The sequence below is a fragment of the Dipodomys spectabilis genome, unplaced genomic scaffold (genome assembly GCF_019054845.1).
Source record: "Dipodomys spectabilis isolate Male_0828 unplaced genomic scaffold, ASM1905484v1 ptg000207l, whole genome shotgun sequence".
NCBI classification, from domain to species: domain Eukaryota; kingdom Metazoa; phylum Chordata; class Mammalia; order Rodentia; family Heteromyidae; genus Dipodomys; species Dipodomys spectabilis.
The window spans coordinates 6,561,293-6,583,278 of NW_024870884.1; the positions used below are offsets into that span (position 1 = coordinate 6,561,293).

Sequence of the window (21,986 nt, forward strand, 5' to 3'; positions counted from 1 at the left end):
AAACAGCAAATTTATTATTTTCTCCCTTTTTGCGGTGGTAGTGGTGGTGGTAGTCAGTCGCTTGAACTCAGGGCCTGGGCACTGTCCTTGAGCAATTTTGTTCAAGATTAGCGCTATATCACTTTGGAGCCAAAGCACCACTTCCGGTTTTCTGGCAGTTAATTGGAGATAAAGTCTTACAGACTTTCCTACAACTGTCTTTGAAACACGATCCTCCTATCTTGACCTCCTAAGTAGTTAGGATTACAAGTGTGAGCCACCCGCACACAGCTGCATCCAAAGTGATTTTGTAACACTAATTTATGTTACAATGCCACAAATTGGAAAATGTGATTATTTCATAAATGACTAATCCACTCAATTTTTAAAAAAATTTGTGCCTTAAGTACTTAGAAAGGTATGTGCATCATAATTAAAAATCAGTATCTGACGAGATTAGGAAATTTTACAGAGTAAACATAATTTAAAGAGAAATTCTAAAATAGAAATTTATATAGGGTAAGTTTCACTTTCTCTTACCATCCTTTTTCACCCAGGACAAAGCTGTTTTCTCAGATGTTACTAATTGACAGAACTTATCACCTATTATATTCAAGATATATTTAGAAGTTTCTATGTCCAATTCATCATCTTCATAATTTTCGTGTGTCCATAAACTCATAGCTTCATCATCATACTGGTCAGGAGAAGAGAAGCCATCTATTCTAACCACTCCATTTTTACTAAATGACAATCTGAAACATTAAAACAAATGTATTAGATACTAAGATTATTAATTTTATAGTCTTTTACATAATAAGTTATACATTAAACACAAAACAATACTTCCTCATATATGTGCAACTGAGTAACTTATATAAGTTTAATAGGTATTACATAATGGATATGATAACCTGCACCAATTTTATGTTATTTCAAAAAGGTCTGGGAATGGTAGGTCAGTGAGTCAGTGGTTGACTAATATGTACAAATAAAACAGCAAGACAAAAAGAATTCTTTCATACATAACTAATTCTAATAAAATGAAACCACTGAAAACCATTTTTAAGTGTTTGAAGAGTACAGATATAAACAATACAATTATTTTACATTAAAGTTTGATGGGGAATTTTTGGTTAAATATGGCCTCTACCAGTTTTAAAAGAAGACAATATTTAATATAACTAAGAGCACAGTTAGTGGCTAGGGGCTGAAGTTCAACTGTAGAATGTCTGCCTGGAAGTGAAAAGCTGTCACTTCCAAAGTCCTTATTGCCTGCTCCCCAAAATAACACAATATGTTTGCTTTTAGGTTCTGATAGCAAATAATATTAACTACTCTGTCAAGAGACATTTAGAAAAAATGAAAACAAGTTTGTCATTCCTTTAATGGCTTGGGGTTATTCCTCAACTATATATTGTTGTCTTTATTCTCAAATGAGACTAAATGAGAATTCTGAAATTCAATACAAATTATTCTGTATTTTTCAAAGGTACAAAAACAATACTTTTTTTTTTTTATCACTTCTCACACTTACATCATTATCTTACCCTTCTCTTTTTGCTCTTTTGTGTGCCAGTTCTGGGGCTTTAACTCTGGACCTGGGCACTGTCCTTGAGTGTTTTTGCTTAAGGGTAGCTAGACTCTAGGATTACAAGTGTGAGCCACCAGCACACAGATGCATCCACAAAGTGATTTTATCACACTAGTTTATGTTACAATGCCACAAGTTGGAAAATGTGATTGTTATTTCATAACTGACTAATCCATTCAATTAAAAAAATTCTGTGCCAAGTACTTAGAAAGGTATGTGCATTATAATTAAAAATTAGTATCTGACTAGAGCCACAGGTACACTTTGGGCTCTTAGGGGGTTAATTGGAGATAAAGAGTCTCACACAGTTTCCTGCCTGGCCTGGCTTTGAATATAGATCCTTAGGAGCTCAGCTATGATTACAGGCATGAGCCTCCCACATCCAGCTTCTAAACCTTATCATTAAAAAGGAATTTAAAGCTGGCTTGCTGGTGGCTCACACTTATAATCCTAGCTACTCAGGAGGTTGAGATCTGTGGATCTTGGTTCAAAGCCAGCCCAGGCAGGAAAGCCCATGGAACTCATCTCCAATTAACTACCAGAAAACTGGAAGTGGCACTGTGGCTCACGTGGTAGAGCATTCACCTTGAGCAGAAGAGCTGAGGGACAGTACCCAGGCTCAGAGTTCAAGTCCCACGATCAAAAAAAAAAAAAAAAAAAAAAAAAGGTAATTTAAAACTAAATTTTCTGGTATCATAACCCATTACTTTCCATTTTCATTATGTTCTACAGCTATCTCTTTCCTTTAAACTCTTCCTATAGTTTCTTATTCTCTCAATGTCTTCTGCACTTGCATAGATTATTTGCTATAGTAAAGTATCTTACAGTTTTTGAAGAAAAAAATTTGGAAAATAATCGTAACACAGCATTTTTTATGCTCTACCTACTACTTTATGTCATTTAACCTTCATTAAGTCTCTCTGAAGTAGGGACTTTTACCATTCATTTTTTCAGATGCGACAGGCTTAGGTGTATTCCTATTACAGTTAATAAAGACACACATGAACTAAGATCAGACAGTATTGAAAGCCAGGAACAACTAATGTGAGAATGTGAGACTTTAGTCTCTAACTGCTTGGTTACCTTTGCTCTTCTTTTTTTTTTAACTCGCATTACTCTATTATGTTTTTAGGTTTAAAATATCTAGTAATACTGGTATTAAATTAGTATTTAACTTTTTCTAAGTTTTACTATAAATCAAACATGAAGTAACACTACCAAATCTTGTGACTTTGTAACTCATAATTTTAAAGGTATAAATGTTAGCAAAAGTACAGCCTTTCCAATATGCCAGTGACTTAAGTTTAATTGTTTGGGTTGTTTATCTAGGCTTATGGATGACTTGTGATTTCTAAAGTATATGCATATGCTACACTGTTTTAAAATGGTTTATGAAATTCTTTTTTTTTTTTTTGGGTCCAGTCATGGGGCCTGAACTCTGGGCCTGGGTGCTGTCCCTCAGCTCTTCAGCTCAAGGCTAGCGCTCTACCACTTGAGCCACAGCGCCACTTCCGGCTTTTTTCTTTTTGCTTATGTGGTGCTGAGGAATCGAACCCAGGACCTCAGGCATGCAAGGCAAGCGCTCTACCACTGAGCCACCTTCCCAGCCACTGGTTTATGAAATTCTTAAACCAAGAATAAACTGCTTTTATCATTTTTTACAAATTAAAAAAAAACCTAACATTTTCTCATTAACAGAGAATAAAATCACTCAGTAAAGAAAGATTATGGAATATGATTAACAATATGAATATGTACACTTCAGCTCCACTGTTAGCTATAGTTAAAGATGAGCACAAGTTTACTAATTTTTTGTAATGTTTCAGAAGCATATTAATTCCATACCCTCAGAGTATCAAGATAACCAAGAGATTAAAAGTGTTTCTATCAAATTTCATATTTTGTACTTACCGTCTAAAGTAGTAAAATCTACAAAATACTGGTGAGTGAGTTGGTTCTTCTCCTTTTTTAGTTCGAATGAGTCTACATTCTCGGCACTTTTGTAAGTTAGGCCCTATTTCACAACAGGAGTCATCCTGTAAAAACGATTCTCCAGTTTGTTTCAGCTTTTTGACCTTTCGCCAATCTTTTAATACTGAACGAGGAATGCCAGCTACAAAATTAGTAAGAAATCATTTTAAGCAAGATTGTTTTATAGAGATATTCACTGAGATAAAATTCAAGTCAACTGTATAATTGTGATAGTATAATTTTAAAAGTCCATAAGCAACATTTCAGTTTACCTGCTAACTAGTATTACCAAACAGAGGAACCAGATTCTCATGTAAATAAGCTAAAAATGCCATCTTTTTTTTTTTTCTTTTAAAGCCCGAGCAATGTACAACATGGCCTCCTCTTGCTTTGACCTCCAGGCCTCTGCTACCATGAGGCTCTTAGAAATGCAGATCTTTGTAAATTTTCCAGTTGACAGAATTAAATATTCACATGTATATAATGGCAAACGTGAATTATTCATGTGCTGTATACCTGTAATTAAAAAGTAAGACTTCTACATAGAAGTTGTGCACATGCCAGTACATGGGCTTGAACTCAAATTTTTGAAAGTACCAGTACTAGAGCTACAACTTAGAGACCATATCATAAACCTCTCCTTTTTATTTAACTTATAACCATTGCTAATGACAATTTGAGCAACATTATTAAATAATTGCAAAACGTATACAATTTCATCAGCTGGTGTCTATGTTCATGTTACTCATAAATAATTCTCTTGTAGTAATATATCTAAGTAGGATTTTTTTTTTTGGGGGGGGGGGGAGGGTCAGTGGTGGGACTTGAACTCTGGGCCTGGGCACTGTCCCTCAGCTCTTCAGCTCAAGGTTAGTGCTGCACCATTTGAGCCATACTGCCACTTGTGCGGTTTTCTGGTGGTTAATTGGAGATAAGAGTCTAACGGACTTTCCTGCCCAGGCTGGCTTTGAACCATGATCCTCAGATCTCAGCCTCCTGAGTAGCTAGGATTGCAGGCGTGAGTCACTGGCTAATTATTATAATTACTAATTATATAATTAGTATAATTATTATAATTAACTTTTAGGTAAAATTAGAGATCCATTTTTAAGTGTGATAATCCAAACTGCATTTTAGCAATTCTTAAAGGTTTAGGCATAATGTTAAACAGCTGTAATTCTAGCTAGAGTTATAGGATCTAAGGATTAAGGGACTACAGTTTGAGACTAGCATGAGGGTAAAGTTAGCAAGACAATCTCAAAAAAAAGCTAGCCGTGGTGAAACATACCTATAGTTCAAGCTACACATGAGGTATAGATAAGGAAATCACAGTCTAAGACCAACCCTGAACAAAGATGTGACCCTATTAAAAATACCTAAAGGAAAAAGAGCTAAAGGTGTGGCTCAAGTGGTAGAGCATCTTCCTACCAAGTGTGAGGCCCCAACCAAATAAACTAAAACTCAACTCTTGGAAATTATCAAATTAGCAATGTGCATGTGGCTCATGCCTGTATTCCTACTCAGGAGGCCAAGTCAGATCTGAGCATTGTTGATGGTTCAAAGCCAGCCCAGGCAGGAAAGCCTCGATTCTTAACAATTAAGAACCTTCTTGAAAAAGCTGGAAATGGAGCTGTGGTTTAATTGTTAGAGCACCAGCCTGGAGCAAAAAAAGGTCCAGCAGAGCGCTCAGGCTCTCAACTTAAGCCCCAGAACACAGACATAGACACAAATTGAAATAGCTGGGCACAATGGTTCATGCCTGTAACTCCATCATACTTGGGATGTAGATAGGAAGATCTCTGATTTGAGGCTCTGGGCAAAGTTAATGAGACCCTATCTTAGAAACAAAATGTTTAAAAAATGGATAGGGGCATGTGTGGCTCAAGAGATACTGCCCTTGCTTATCAGACACAAGGTCCTAGATTCAACCCCCAGTAAACCCTCACAATTATGAGCCACTCCAAAAAAATCTCACACTGGTTCATACATACTACCACAATGAATGGTAACCAGATGTATTTCTGCAAATCTCTAAAAATTTATATCTCCTATAACCTCATAGAAATATAGAAATGAGATATATAAAGACGAGAGGCCTTTCAATGCTATTACAAATATAAAAACACATTTGCTGCTAGAAAATTTTCCTAAAAGAAGTTATTGACTTACCACTACTACTATTGTTCTGTAACTTCAATTTACTTTTTTCTTTGGCACTCCTGCTGAGAATTCCATTGGGTTTCAAATCTTCCTCTACTTCACCTTTCCTCTTCTGCAAATCATTTTGCTTCTTTTTGTAAGTTGGCTTAGGTTGCCTTTTAGTCCTTTGTTCTGACTTGCTTTCACTTTCATCTGTGTCTCCACTTTCAGAGCCAGATTCGTAAGTCCTTTTAGCTTTTCTCCTATTGGCTTTATCATCCCTTACATATTTATCAACTATGATTTTACTATCTACACTACTTTGAATATCATTAGATGTAGAGGCTATTAAATTGACAGAACATGGCTTAATAATTTCTGATACAGAATTCCCTGAACTTTCTATTTTATTAGTATTTCTGTCTTCTTCTGAATGCCGAGTAAGCCAAGCCTTTTTCAGTTTAGTATGATAGTTTGGTTGACTTGTCTGGGACAACTGCCCATTTCCTACAGAGTTTGCTTTGTTATTTGTACTACAGATTACAGTACTATCCAAGGGAAGAGTGGCTGAAGCTGTCTGATTTTTCACAGGATTAAGTTCAGTCTCACTGACATTACTATTTTTATACTGAGCTGCAGCCAATGCCGCTTTGTGCTTTTTTAAATGGATAAAATCAGTTGTGCCTGAGAAGCCAGAGTTGGGCTGGACAGCACTTCCTATTTTATTACTGTCTAGGGTGACTGGAACTGTGGTGCTGCTGACTCTGCATTCTTGTGTTTGACCCACTGGCTGACTAACACTTTTTGAAGAAGTACATTCTAAAGATGTTGAGGCCAAAATGGTATTTGATATGGAGGAAGTGAGTTCTGAACCACCCTGGCTGGAAGCACTGGTGGTAGTGGCAGGAGATGTGAATATATCTGTTTTGGTATTACATACTGTATTTAGAGCAGACATGACTGAAATGGGAATACTGCCCTGGGAGACAGCTTCCAAGTGTTTTTCTGAGTTTGCTCGAACATTGTCCAAATTCGCATTTGGTAGAATTATTCTTCCAGCCTCTCCAGTTTCTGCTGGTTTGACACAATCTACTTTATTTGCCCTTACTGATGATTTTTCACTAACCCGATCTTTGGAAGCTAATGGAAGGAATGGTGTACTATCAATTTTCGAACTAGAAGGTGGACGTACAATGACAGATGCTACCGCAGCCTGTGTCTTTCCAGTGCCTTTCTCCACATGCCATTCAACTTTCTCTTTGAGATTATTATTAGATCTCCACATTTCTGCAAAAGTCTGTTCAGAACTCTTAAAATTTGCCTGAGAGTCTTTTGGCTCAGGAATTAGAGTTGGAGGCTTCTGTGATTCTTGAACTTTCCCACCAGCATTAACTGGCATCACTGGAGTTAAAGTTGGAGGAGAAAGACTACTGTAGCTGCTTTCTTTTCTTTCCAAACTATGATGAATTGGTGGGTGAAACACTGGTGCTCTATGTAAAGCAGGCATACTGCGGAGTGTATTTGTAGAAGAAACTGTCAGGTGGGTAGGACTCCTACAATCATTTCTAAAAGCTGTTACTGAGTGAGATGTAATCTGATGGGGCACATGGTCTGTTATCTTGCCTACTAAGCTCTCATTTTCTGGCTGGTGTTTAATCAAAGGTGGAGGCTTTGAAAGAGATGATATAAATGAAGTCAGAGTTTGAGGATTAGCTGCTACAGCAAGGGTATTACTCTGCTTTTCAGTGTAAAGATTTGAAACGTCTTTGGATGGGTATGATCTTGGTGGTTCATTCACCACACTGTTGGACAATGTAGTGAAATAGTTACTTTGGGGCAAACTCTGAGGCACAGAGTGCTTCATTTTATAAAGCTCTGATACTGAGCGATCTACATCTTTATCTTGTTTGATGGCATGGCTTTTAGGACTAGAAGATGATGATGGTATTCTGGAATAATCTCTCTCTGTCTCAAGCCCCTTGATTTTGGTTGTAAAGGGAGCAACATCAATACTTTCTTGAAGAATTCGACGATGCTCTTCTTTGTATTTGTTTAATCTCTCTCCTGTTTCATGGGATGGCCTCTGTAACTGATTTAATACTGGATCCACAAAATGTCTATGCAAGTGACAATCTTTTCCAGTTTGTGACCTATTAAGATCCAGGTCACTTTTTGCAGATGTAGATGCAACAGACCGTAATGGTTCCATAAATGCTTTCCTCTCCAGTTCTCTATAAACAGAAAACACAAAGATTTCTGCAACTCCTTTTCTGGAAAATGTATACAAAGACAGTTTTAATGCATTATTATTCTGTTAAGAAAGCAAAATGTACCTTCACATGAAAATATTCAATATAATCAAGCAAATTAGAAGGTATATAAATATAAAAAAGTACCCTTTTCAAAGTCTAGTTCTACACATTTAATTAAGTAAAATTATGAAAGACAGGGTATTTATAAGTCTGAAGCATTGGTGGACTTACTCTTTATGGTGATCTATTAGAGTTTTTGTCAATGGTGGACTGGAATGCACTGTAATTTTAAGAGGTCGATGAGGCTCTGCACTGGAAGGTCTTACAGGAATGTGACTAAGTAAGCCGATACCATCTGCTGAAGTCACAGGAGTGGGTTGATGTAACCAAGGACTGGGAGAATTCTATTTTAAAGAAGTCTAAAAGTTAGTTACTAGAAAAAGCTAAATTTGGTATCACAGAAGAATTTTAATGACAATATATTTATGAAATCTGTGATTTTTTTTCCCTCACTGAATCTGGTAAAAAAAAAATTCATTTATTTAATCAACATTAATCAAATTTTCCATACCATGTAGAACACTAATCAATATTTTTTAATGTTTATTTTCAAGAAACAATGCAAAAGCTATTAATAAGCAGTCTCAAAAGAAACAAAACAGGATGAGACTTGGAGGATCAAGATTCTACACCAACCAAGGCAGAAAAGTCTGAGACTCCAACTATCCAGCAAACAGCCAGGCCAAAGGTCTGGCTTGAGTGGTAGAGTGGCAGTCATTAGCAAGGAAAGTAACATGAGCGAACCTAAGGCCCCGTACCCAAAACCTAGTACCAGCACCAAAATATGAATAAACAAAAAAAGCTGCAAGAGCTATAAATCTCACATAAGAGGAAAAACTACATAATTATACACATAATGACAATCGAAGCATATGACACAAAATTGTTAAGTTGCTATCAATCATGGTAATGGTAAAAGTTTTTGCTCTACAAAAATACTGTTTGAAATTATTTGTTATTTAGTGTCTATCCGTGTTTTGTTCTCATTTTAGTCACAAATACTAAGAGTAAGGAATCCTTAGTTTGGCTCAAAATAATCAATGTACTCAACATTATAATTTTATTTAAATAAATGAAAAGCTCATATACCTATTTTTAGTTTTATATTTTTCCATTCAAGGTGGGCACTGTACCACTTGAGCTACAATTCCAGTTCTGTCTGCTGGTTAACTGGAAATGAGAGTCTTGATTTGTCTACCCAAGCTGGCTTTGAATCTTGATTCTCAAATCTCAGCCTCTTGAGTTGCTAGGATTACAGGAAGGATTCACCAGCATCCAGCTAACATTTTATACTCTTATAAACATGGAAGTCAGACAGACATATATCCCACTGATAATGTTCCTTTTAAGTTGTCTCTAACAGGTATTCAGATCTACTATTGTTTGGAACTTATGAAAGAACACTCAAGTTATTTATCAGCTCTTACAATTCTGTGTTCTTTCAGCCTATCTTTCTATATTCATGATACATGAGAATGAAGGGTCAAGGTCTGAGTACACTGGTCATATTTGGGTCACAAGAGAATGTGATCAGTGATCTTTCCTTGACCTAAAAGACTATATAATATTCATATTCTAGGATGATTTTACTATCACAATATCAATGGCACCATCAAAATTAGTAATAGACGTGCTGGAGGTAGGGCTCAAATGATAAAAAAACAAAAAACAAAAAACAGCAGAGTAAGCACATACCACCACTGACACCAAAAAAAAAAAAAAAAAAAACAAACCACCACCACAACAATAAAAACAATCAGGTAAATGGAGCCTAAAGAGGTGGTACATTCTTGTAATACCAACTATTTGGGAAGTGAAATGGAGAGGATCATCATTAAAGGCCAGCCAATGCAAAGGCAAAAAGTGCCATCTAATCTCAACCAGTAAGTCAGGCCTTGAAGATATATGTCTGTAATCTCAGCACTTGGGAGGATGAGGCAAGATCAGAAGTTTGAGTCAGTGTGGTTTCACAGGGAGTTCTAGGCCAACTTGGACTATCTATCATGACCATGCCTCAAACAAAAAAGAAAGAATCAGAGTCATGGATCTGTGGTAGATCACCTGCTTAATACCCATAGGTTCAGACTCTAGTACTAAAAACAAACAAATACAACAAAAACAGAGTGGGAAATAGGAAGCATGTGATTAATGGAAGCACAAAACTGTACCAATGCTGTTGCAGATCACTGTTAGCCACATTTTAGAAGGACAAAGCATTATAAAGGTGGAGCTAAGAGGAGCTGATATTAGAAGTGGGAACAAATCATAAAAAGCATTAACAAAATGATCAGAACTCTATACTGCACTACCAACTACAAGGTGGCCCTTCATATCACAACTTGGAACTTATAGCCTCGGTTTATAACATTTATCACTCCATTACTGTTGCCCAAAATATCATAGCTACATTGACAAACTTCTGGCATGATGACCACTATCCTTACTGGCATTTACCAATGCTTTTCATAAACAATACTCTTTACATAGTGAACAAGAAGACAAACATGTTTCATAAGTTTTCACTCCCATTTTGGTACCCTGGATATTGTATATATGTTTATCTGAATTAGGGAAGGGAAGGGAACAACAAAATGGTGAGAAAAAGGACAAAGGGGGAACCAATTCAACAGTGATACTCACAAGACAATATGTTAGAAATGGGTCTGTACATTTGGGGTGGGGGGGATTGAAGGGAGGGAAAGAGGGAGAAAAATGACGGAGTAACAAGTTAGACAAGGAATGTACTCACTATTTTATGTAACTGTAACCCCTCTGTACATCACCTTGACAATAAAATTAAAATAAAAAAAAATCACTCCCAACATTTGTACTGAAGATATGACCTTGAGTAAGGCTGGTGATCTACTATTTGGGATACTTAGGTCTCAGCCTCCTCAGTAGTTAGGATTGCATGTGTGAGCCACACTCCTGAACTAATATCAGGGTTTTAAACTCAGTGTCTTATCCTTAGCAGGCTTACAACTTAGCAGTCTACGACTGAGCTATGCCCTTAGTTCTTTTTTGCTTTTATTTCATCTTCCTTTGAAAAGGCCAGCCTGGAATTAAGATTCTTGCAGCCAATGACCTTGAAATGGAACACTGTTAACCTTTTGACTGAGCTGTCCATAAGCGGTGATTCTTCCAAATAATTGCTTCCTAAGTAGCTGACATTTACAGATGTGAGTTATTTGGCCCAGGTAACTTATACTTCTTGAACTTTATAAATAGGTTTTTCAGAGAATGTCTATTATACATGTGGAAAAACAGTATTATTAGAAAACATTTATACATGGTAATTAAAAGTATCAATATATGGCACAATAAAACATCACTTACCCTCCTTAATGAAGCTTCCGCATTAACTGCATTTTCTGGGTGAACCCACTTAGAAGAAGGCAGACCAAGTCCTGAGTATGCATGTGTTCCATTTGGATACTGCCAAATAATTGGATAAAGTCCAAGCTGATTATAAGTAGCAGAAGGATGGGCTTGTCCAAGAAGATGAGGTGACTGGTGCTGTAACAACTGCTGTTGTTGCTGGTGTGCTAGCGCTAAGTGACTCAAGCTGCTGGCATGAGCACTTTCTAGGCGAGGGTGGCCACCAAGTAAGGAGGCAGCAGGCACTCCAGGTAACACAGTGGGAAGTAAATGAGGGTGATGAATAGAATGGTGTGGACCACTAGTCAGAGGGTGAGTATTAATGGTAGGTATTGGAGTTTGACTAGATGATCCTGCTAGTAAGTGGGGTGCAGGAGTTAAGGCAGGATGATGCGTACCAGGATTTAAACAGGTTCTATGAGATGAGGAATGAAGAGAAAAAGGATGCTGGCTTAAAAAAGGTGAAATGTGATTAGCTCCTGTTTCTGAACCAATAAGAGCAGGATCTCTATAAACTGTGAAATGTTCATTTTTATCAATGATCAGAGGGCTCTTGGTAGATTCCAAGGCATTGCCTCGAGGAGGAACTGGATGAAAACTGCATCTTGATAACTCATTTTCTATCTTGTTTGCTAGTCGTCTTTCACCAGTAGCTTGACTGTTTGTGTAAATGGTTTTAGACTTTAAAGAATCAGGAGAATGTGGAATTTTGGATTTTACAACTTCAGGTGAGGAATTGGGTCTTGTCTTGTGACCATCTACTGAAGTATTTAGTTTAGATTTAATGGTCTCTGGGGGTGGACTTCGCTTATGTGGTTTATCTTCTGTGATAGCAGCTGTACTTAAAGAAGACATGTAAGAGACATACTTATTTTTGTCTTTTTCCATATCTAGGCGATCATTTCCTGACGAAGCATTTGTAACACCTGACTGGGTTAAATCCACTTTGACTACATCACTAACCCAGACCTGCTCAGAACCTTGTTTGGCTGTTTCTAAATATTTTACATTTGAAATTGCATGTTTTGAATCACTAGCACAAGGATCCATGTTGTCAGGTGTCTGGAGGCCAAAGGTACTTGTGTTTTCCTGAGCCACCCTTTCTGAATTAGCATCATTTGTAATATCAATAACACATTTTGGTGTGGGTGGTCTGGCTACAAACTTCTCCTTTGGTAATAAATCCACTGTATGTGTATTTTCCATATTGCATTCTTTAAGACCCAAATCATTAGAATTATGATCACAAAGTGTGGCCTGCTCTGATGAACGCACACTCATTTTTTCTTGAAGATGAGTATCCACAGATTTCCGCTTCTCCCCATCATGTTTGTCTTCCTGCATTTGATCCCAGGGGGGCCGGATATCAAGTGTCTCCTCTACTGTCTTCTCATTTTTCTGGGATTTCCCTTCTTCTCCGTTTATCTTAGAAGCATTTTTATTTTTCAACTCATTCTCTGGCTTTTGCTCAGAGGAGTTATCAATTGTTTTCTTATTTGAACTTTCTGAGTCACTGCTCTCAGAAAAGTCTGAAACATTGTCAGTTCGCAACCTTTTCATATTTAATTTCTTTTCCTCCTCTTCAGGCTTCCTTCTTTTATTCATCTTTTTATTTTTAGGGGTTTCTGTAAGATTAAAATAAGAAAACACTTATTTTTCCAATCTAATACAAAGTAAGCACATTTTTAAGGATAGTTTTGTTTTCATTCTCTTAAAAAAAAAAAGTAGATACTACCTCCTCGTGATATATAATCACATTTGTCCTCTTTCATCTTCTCTTCATCTGGTACACTGCTATCTGAACCCTTCCTCTTACTTGGGCGGATGTTTCTTTGTTGCTGGTGTGTATTCTGTTTTGGTACAGCAGCTTGGGAGTTCATTGCTGGTCTGGGACTATTTGCTTGAGCACGTGTATAATGACCCTAAAAATAATCAACAATGTATTTAAATATAACTTTAAAAAGACTAAAATATTTTTTGAAAATTCATTACCAAAGATATACATACATGAACAGTGTTGATATTTTGATTGGCACGAGACCTGCGTCGTGATGTAATGCCAATATTTTCACCTTTTAACAAGGAATGAACAACATCATCTAGAAAGGTCATTTGAACCATAGAAGGATCGACATTCTGTGGCTCTAGTACCTAATCCAAGATATAAACAAAAATAAAAATTGAATCCATTGTGCTAACATGAAATTTGGTACATTTTGTTTACTTAGTAGAAATACATGTATCAGTTTGGGATGCCTAATTTTACTACCAATCAGGCTACATAATTAATTTAAATCATCAAAATAAAATTACTCTTCTAACCTTCTTTTGCATTTGCTATAAAATCTGAGCATAACAATAGAATTACACGTGGGACTAGATGTCTGTTTAGTTTCATTAGTGAAAAAAGACCACTTAGGAAATATTTTTATCATTGTAGAAGCAAAAGCTAACTTTGAGAAGTTCTAGCTAACCTAAAGATTGAAAAAAAAAAGACTAATTAAATTAAGCATTTTATGTCTTCATTTCAGGGACAATCATGATCACCATTGAAATAAATCTGATTTTATCAATACCAATACCCTTTTACCTGAAACCACTTCCCGTTTAATATTAGACATGATCAACTTGTTAGGCTCATATAATTAAAAATCCTAGAGATGAAATGTACTATCAAACTGCAAATGCTCTTAAAAGTTTTTGGGTTAGCTATGTACACTGTAAACAAGACTATTTTAGGGGGTAGACTAGTAGATATGGATAGGTCAGTAATGGAACATGCATTTAGCATATCTAAAGTAGGGTTAACATGCTCAAAGCTTTGGTTTTGGTCTCCAAAGACAAAAATAGCCAAACTATTTACCTGATCATTCATAACGATCATGGTGCGAGTGAAGAGATCATGATGAGTAATTATGCCAGTAAACCACTGGGTGGCAGAGTCTTGTCTATATACTCTCACTCTGTATCCATTTAAAGAATAAGGACCTTTTAAAAACACAAAAAACAGAGACATCTTTAACAGAGATATTTTCTCTTAGAAGTTACTGCTTAGGACAAAAATAAAGCTAGGTGAAAAATGAATAATAAAACTAAAACTCTGTTTTCAAAAAACATGGTTTAGAAGACAAGCAACTATCTTTCAGAACCAATTATTCTAGAGCTATCATTATATATTCAACTAGGAATACTTCCTAATTCAATGGAAACAAAATGTTAAAAAGAATGGAATCATGAGTAAGAGGAAACAACAAAATATCGAAGTTTCTATAGATGACTGTATGGCAAAAATGGAAAAATAACTTGCAATGTCTTGAGTCTTTTAGTTGTCAGAATATTACCAGACAAATTCTGATTTTTCTATAACTATTAGGAAAAGCTGCTAAGTCACTCAGAAAGCTGAAACAGGATGGTCTCTCTCCACTTTCAAGGATAATGTAGGCTATAAACCAAGACTCCATTCAGAAGGGAGGAAGGAAGAGAGGGAGGGAAGGAGGAAAGAAAGGAGAGAAGGGGAGAGAGAGAGGGGAGAAAGGAAAGAAGGAAGAAGGGAGGAAAGACAGAGAAGGAAGGAGGGAGGGGAAGTGAAGAAAGGAGAAGGGAGGAAGGACAGAGAAGGAAGGATAGACAGACTTCTTAAAACATAAAAGAGCACAAAGTAATTTATAACAGCACTAAAGATGTGGGTTTTTTAGGATGAAATACACTTGGATTAAATTCATGTTTTTAAAGAACATAGATTTCCTTTAGAAAGTAAGGGTTACGTTATCTCTATATATCCAAATATGCCTATTAAAACAAAAGTCACGGCACAGAAATGAAGAATGCAGATAAATATTTTTTTAATTCACAGGCAAATACAAAATGTCAAAATTTAACAAGATCTTTGAGGGGGCAAAACTGTGTAACATTTTTAATAATAGTTATACAAACAGCTTTCAAAATTTCCATGTGCCTAATTAGTCCTTCCACCATCTTATTGTCACCCTTTTCATTAAAAATAAATCAAGAAAATTGAGATTAGTGGGTTAAGTGAGTTTTTTAAAATCAAAGATCTGGGATAGATGTTAACTGTCTGACCCCTAAGCTGATGTTACTTGTTTTAGGTATAATAAACTCAAAACCAATGAAAGGTTTGACACTTACTGGTTTGAAAACAAATTGCCTTTGTCCATACCAGTCTAAAACGCAACTCACCTGTAGAAAATATTCTATGAGGATTGGGTATATACCTCAGTGGTAGTGTTTGTCTATGTATGTAATTTATCCTCCACCCCCCACCACGAAAAAATGAAAAGAAAAGAAGGAAAAGTATCTTATGAGTAGCTAGGATTATTGGAGTGAACCACCACCAGTGGCTGGCTTTGATTGGCTATACTTTTACACTATTACTAACTATAATCTAATATTTAAATTCTATTCTTTTCTAACTTAAGAAGAGTAAGGATCAACATTACTTTTCTAAACAATCTAGAAGTACTTACAAAATGACACCACATACTACCAGTTTAAAAAAAAAAACTGTATATTTGGCTTATTCTCAACATTAAATACAATCTGAAGTCCAGCTCAATTTTGTCTAAGATAGAAAGGGATTATTAATACCTTAATCCTTTCTTCTCTACAGACAGAAATTAAAAGTCTTTCTTAAAATAGTAACTTGGGCTGGCAAGATGGCTCAGTAGTAGAGTGCTTGCCTTGCATGCATGAGGTTCCATTCCTCAGCACCACATAAGCAGAAAAAGCCAGAAGTGGCGTTGTGGCTCAAGTAGTAGAGTGCTAGCCTTGAGCTGAAGAGCTGAGGGACAGCGTCCAGAGTTCTCAAGCCCCATGACCGATACAAAATAAACAAACAAACAAATAAAAAGTAACTAGATTTTGTTCCACTAATATATTGCTAGGAAAGGGAATAAGGGGATGTGGAGTAGGGACACAATATCGAATGACACTATGTGGACACTCTCACTTTTTCTGATTAAAAAAATAATTGTTAAAGTCACTTAAGAAATTTTAAAAAGGCCATTTGAACATGACTTTCAAGTATTTGATAGCAATTTTTTTTTAGCACAATTGCATTATGGAAGCTTTGTTTTAAAAAACTGGTAAAATAAAGTAGTATCTTAGTTTGGTAGAAGAGTAAGAGGAGATGCTAAAAGAGCAGAACATTAGAATGAACTTGTGACTTTAAATGAGCATCATTATTCCACAATACTGTGAAATTTGGGAAATTATGTAATCACTTAATCACAATTTAAAAAAAAAAGAACCTCGGGGAAGGTAGGGAAGGAAGGGATAGTAGGGGAAAAAAAATGGAGGGGGTAACAATGCTCAATAGGAAGTGTACTCATTACCTTACTCATGTAACTGTAACCCTCTGTATAGTATCCTTACAATAAAAAATTAATAAAAAAACAAAAAACAAAAAACTGTCAAATGTATAAGGAATGAAAACAAATGCCATAGATGCTACAATTTCAAACAATACAAATATTATGAATCATCATGCTTATCTTTGTAAGAAAAAGTACTTGTTCTCTTTTTCTTGTTGGACAATCTATGATATAAATAAGCTTGTTTTTGTTGTTTGTTTGAGATAGTTATTAAACTCAGGGCCCAGAGCCTTGCTGAGCAAGTAAAAAAAATAAAAGAGCAGAACAGCTAAATTATGATAGCTGTTGGGAGTAGATGGTAGATATTTAAAACAGTTTACTTTGTACGCATTTTCATTCCTCCAAAGTAAAGCTTATAGAATATTTGTGCTAAGTATTATCTAGATGATTTACAATTACATATAGCCATATAAAGTAAATCACATTACAATTGAAATTATTCCCCATACCTGATAGTATAGATAATGAATACTGAGAAAAAAAAAAAACAAGAATTTAGCAACATAACTGTATTACTAATATTCAACATGTCAACTATTAACAGCATTGTGTCTTAGTTTCCATTAAATTTCACATAAGGCCTTGCATCTGCAATATATGACTTTACTGGTATTTGGGGGTTTAAGGCTGGATTACAGCACTCCAAAGGAGGAAGAGGCAGAAGTTTGAGGCCAGTATAGGCCAAAAACATCTGCACAAAACAACGAAACAACATCAACCACCACCTTTAGGATATGATTAGTAGTCTGAAAGTCACATGTGGTATACAAACCTGTAACTTCATAAAAAATTAGGACAAGTTTGGTGGTAGTTACTAAAGAAGTATGCTGAAATAGGCTATTTCATCAGATACAAGCAGCACTCCTCAAAGGAAATTAATTATGGCTTTGAGCAATCCAATACTAACCAATGCTTCCTTTTCCAGGAAGGACTCACCTAAATGCAACTTTTTGTATTCAAAACACTGGATAGATAATTTCAATTCATATCATATAATTAGCTCAAATAGTTAATAAGGTAGTTCAGATATAAGCTTTGGTTATTTTCCAAACTACCAATTATTTTTTGGTAATTATTAAGTTGGGCTTTCTATTCATATCACATATAATTGAACAACCAAAGAAAAACACAACAAATATTGCCTACTTAAAAAAAAAGAAAAAGGAATGCACAACTTCAAAATAGTTACCTTGCATAAAAATCTCCTGAACTTTTTGTTCCTTTACCCAGACTTTCACTTCCTCATGAAGTTGCGGGTTGTCCCTGAGAACTGGGTTTAGGCTGTCTATGTCGTCCTAGAATTATAGATTGAAAGAAAAGGTCCACATTACACTTTCCTAACATTAACATTTCTGATTTTCCTCATATTTTCTAAATACTTTATGAAAATTCCTTGATGTAAAAAGCACATATTCAAAAGTTAAACTTCACTTAGTAGCTGCATAACAGCACAGCATAAGTAATAAATATGCAGTGAGATCTGATCTTTGACAATAAGTTATTACTATAGGCAAAATTTTAAATTTGGCAATGTGGGTTCTCTTTTTTAAACCATAACCTTACTCTACGCAGCTTTTAAAAGATTTTTGTGTGTGATTCAAAACAATATACAAATCAAACATTATCAGATTATCCAAGGATAAGGGCAAAGAATATCCAGTATTTTATTGACTACATTTATATGTTATCTCTCTCTCCACACACACATAAATGCTTTATTCATTATCCTCATTTGAATATCATCAAGTTAAGTTCTACTCAATTTATCTATAGCTTTACTGCTAGAACTCAGTTTTTTTCAAGCCAGTTAAATTTACATTACCAAAGCCGTGCACTGGTGGCAAACACCTGTAATACAGGAGCTACATAGGAAGACTCAGGCTTAGAAGATCAAAGTTCAGAGCCAGCCTGGGCAGAAAAACCTGCAAAGCTCCATCACCAATTAACTAGTAAAATGCCAGACAGGGAATTTTGCTCAAATAGTAGAATGCAAACGTGAGCAAAATAGTTGAGCAAGAGCATAACATAAAGACATGAATTCATTATATCATGTATATGAGCACACACAAACATTAATAGCATTATTTTTCATAAGGTGGATTCTAGGCACAGAAACATGGTTTCTCACAATCTGTAGTCTCTAGCTGAACCCTTTCACACTCTGAACTCTTTCTTATTATACCTCTGTTGCTCTTCCATTTGAGATAAGGTTCAGGAAGCATAGCTTACTGACTGGCAAGAACAACAAACCAACACTGTCAATTTGCTAAAAGTGTACTAATACATCATGAAAACCTGAACAGAGAAGAGGTAAATCAAGGCAACTTTATCTGGTAAGTAAAAACAAATCTAGCAATCTGGTTAATACAAAAGGTAATTGAAAAGTATAAAGACTTGTAATAACAATAACAATGTTGGACAAGAAATGTACTCATTGTCTTACTCCTGTAACTGTAAACCCTCTGTACACCATCTTTACAATAAAATAAAATTAAAAAAAATTGAAAATCCAAAAAAAGTCATACTTAACTTTTAGGGTATACAGTATATTAAAGTAAAGATGCCTTTTCTCAACTATCATAGCTTTAAGACACTAAGTTCTGTGTCAAATACCGTAGTATTTTTTTTCTAACAGAAAGGCCTTTAAAATTAGTATCTACATCTCTTAGAAAACATACAACAAATGTTTTATTAAAGAAGAAAGAAGTACGAAAGTATCAAACAGGAAGTAAATCTACCCCTTTGAAGAAAACTGCCCATCAACAAATCTTTTTGTTAAACAGCTTTCTAGCAATCCCTTTTCTCTACGTTTCATTTAATATGGGTTTAGGGATATAGTTCAGTGTTAGGCCTTGGGTTCAACACTAAGCAACAAAACCAAAATGTACTGCACTCTTAGCATTTTTAGGAATAGAAAATATAATCCAAAATTTATTCAATACACTCTAATCCTCTAAGCCAACAGTCTATGAAAAACAGAATACAGAAGATATTTTCTAAGGAATAGTATTGCTAACAGCTATAAATTCTTTTTTTTATTTTTTTGGGTCTGGTTGTGGGGCTTGAACTCTGGGCCTGGGTGCTGTGCTGTCCCTCAGCTCTTCAGCTCAAGGCTAGCGCTCTACCACTTGAGCCACAGCGCCACTTCCGGCTTTTTTCTTTTTGCTGATGTGGTGCTGAGAAATCGAACCCAGGGCTTCATGCATGCAAAGCAAGCACTCTACCATTGAGCCACCTTCCCAGCCCAAAATTCTTTAAAAATAATCCTTGTCTTAATTTGCATACATAGCCATTATATTCATAGGAAATAAGCTCTGTAATAAACTGCAATAGCAACAATGCCAATATTTTATACACACAGATATAATCAATGAAACTATTGGCTATGTCGAAATTTTACAATTTGTACCTAATCAACTAGTTAAAAAGTGAGTTGTTTCCAAGAAAATTAGACAACTTATAAATCCATTCCAGGAAATGAACCATTAATTTTCTAATAAAAAAGCATATTAGTAAAAATTGACAATAAAATTCCTTTGTGATAGCACACTTCTGCAACAATACTAGAGGCCAAAATGGGAACATCCCAAGTTCAGGGCCAAAGTTGTCCTCTATCCCTCACCCCCTCAAAATAACAACAAAAACCAAACCAAACAACCCAAACCCAACAAACACTATCAATTTACTAGTATGATTTTACATAAGTTCACATTTCTGTATGTCATTTCTTTCTTCTATAAATAGTCATTGACTTCTGCTATTTTAGTATAGTTTTTACTAAATTTTACTAAAGCAAGTAATAGTTTTTTTTGAAAAATCCAATTCCTGATTTGTCTCTGATACAAAAACAATTACTGTTCATCAAAGCCCACTAATTATCTTTACCAACTGCCTGGTTTATGACAAATATGACCATGATTAACTTTTTCTCTTCCCATTCTCTATTTTAAAAAATTCTTTCTTTTTTTTTTTTGGTTGGTCGTGGAGCTTGAACTCTGGGCTTGGGCGCTGTCTGTGCTGTCCCCGCGCTCTTCAGCTCAAGGTGAGCACTCTACCACTTGAGCCACAGCGCCACTTCCGGTTTTCTAGTGGTTTATTGGAGATAAGAGTCTCATGGACTTTCCTGACCAGGCTGGCTTTCAACTGTGATCCTCAGATCTCAGCCTCCTGGATAGCTAGGATTACAGGCGGCATGAGCCACCAGCGCCCAGCTTCACATGCTCTTTTTTAAAAAGCTCAAAAAAATGAGCAAGATCACGAAAAAGATGCAAAGATGGTTTCTATGTACTTACATGCACAGTTCTGTGAAGCTGCTAAAAATCACATATTTATGAAGATGAATTAAAAATTTGTAATTAAAACTTAGCTATGGAAGATAGGGAACCAACCCAGATGCCCCTCAGTAGATGAATGGATCAAGAAAATGTGGTATACATACACAATGGAATTCTATGCCTCCATCAGAAAGAATGACATTGCCCCATTTGTTAGGAAATGGAAAGACTTGGAAAAAATCATATTAAGTGAAGTAAGCCAGGCCCAAAGAAACATAGGTCCCATGGTTTCCCTTATTTGCAATAACTAGTATATGTCTGAGTCAAGCAGAAAAGGTCAGATAAGTTGATGCTAAGGAAATGAACCCTAAGATATGTATTCAAATGTTTTTTTTTCTTTCATGCGATTGTTTCTAACACATTTATAAGATGATTTCTTTGTTGCTTTGTATGTCCCTCCCCCACGGTATAACCCCCGTTTTCACAGTATTTGATGTTATAATTTGTGGAGGGGAAGGGAAAAAACAAATCGTTTAAATAGGGATACACGTAGACCCATTGCAACAATGAGACATACAAGTAGTTACCTCAAAAACGAACTTTACAACTTTGATGGAGGGGGGGGAGGGTTGGGGGGGGATGGGGGAGGGGAGGATGGGATGAGAAGGGGAAACAAAGGAGGAGGCTACAATGCTTGATAAGAAACGTACTCATTATCTTGCCCATGTAATTTTAACCCCTCTGTACAGTATTTTCACAATTAATAAAAAAAACTTAGCTATGAATACTCACTTTCTAGCTATGAATACTCAGGCATTTTCTTTTACAAAACATGCAAGGATTTCTGCTATGCCTTGAACTTGTATAAGATTAAACACAATTTGTACAGTTCTTAAAAAAATTTAGACAGGAATTTCAGGTAGCTACCTGTAACATAAAATTGTTTAAG

At 35.7% G+C, this 21,986-nt stretch overlaps 1 protein-coding gene across 3 annotated transcripts in view; it reads right to left on the bottom strand.

Moving 5' to 3' along the window:
- Nucleotides 1–21,986, bottom strand: part of Jmjd1c (jumonji domain containing 1C) — a 184,676-nt gene that overhangs the window by 26,984 nt on the left and 135,706 nt on the right. For 2 of the 3 annotated variants that reach the window (XM_042696333.1, XM_042696332.1), the window contains exons 4-12: nt 17,953–18,058; nt 14,237–14,361; nt 13,381–13,524; nt 13,109–13,295; nt 11,332–12,998; nt 8,167–8,339; nt 5,714–7,914; nt 3,485–3,686; nt 520–734 (exon numbers count right to left, since the gene is read on the bottom strand). In XM_042696333.1, the coding sequence (XP_042552267.1) occupies nt 520–734; nt 3,485–3,686; nt 5,714–7,914; nt 8,167–8,339; nt 11,332–12,998; nt 13,109–13,295; nt 13,381–13,524; nt 14,237–14,361; nt 17,953–17,959 (4,921 nt within the window). In that variant the 5' untranslated portion in view covers nt 17,960–18,058. The remainder of the gene's footprint in view (nt 1–519; nt 735–3,484; nt 3,687–5,713; nt 7,915–8,166; nt 8,340–11,331; nt 12,999–13,108; nt 13,296–13,380; nt 13,525–14,236; nt 14,362–17,952; nt 18,059–21,986) is intronic. The other variant, XM_042696331.1, reaches the window with a different exon arrangement.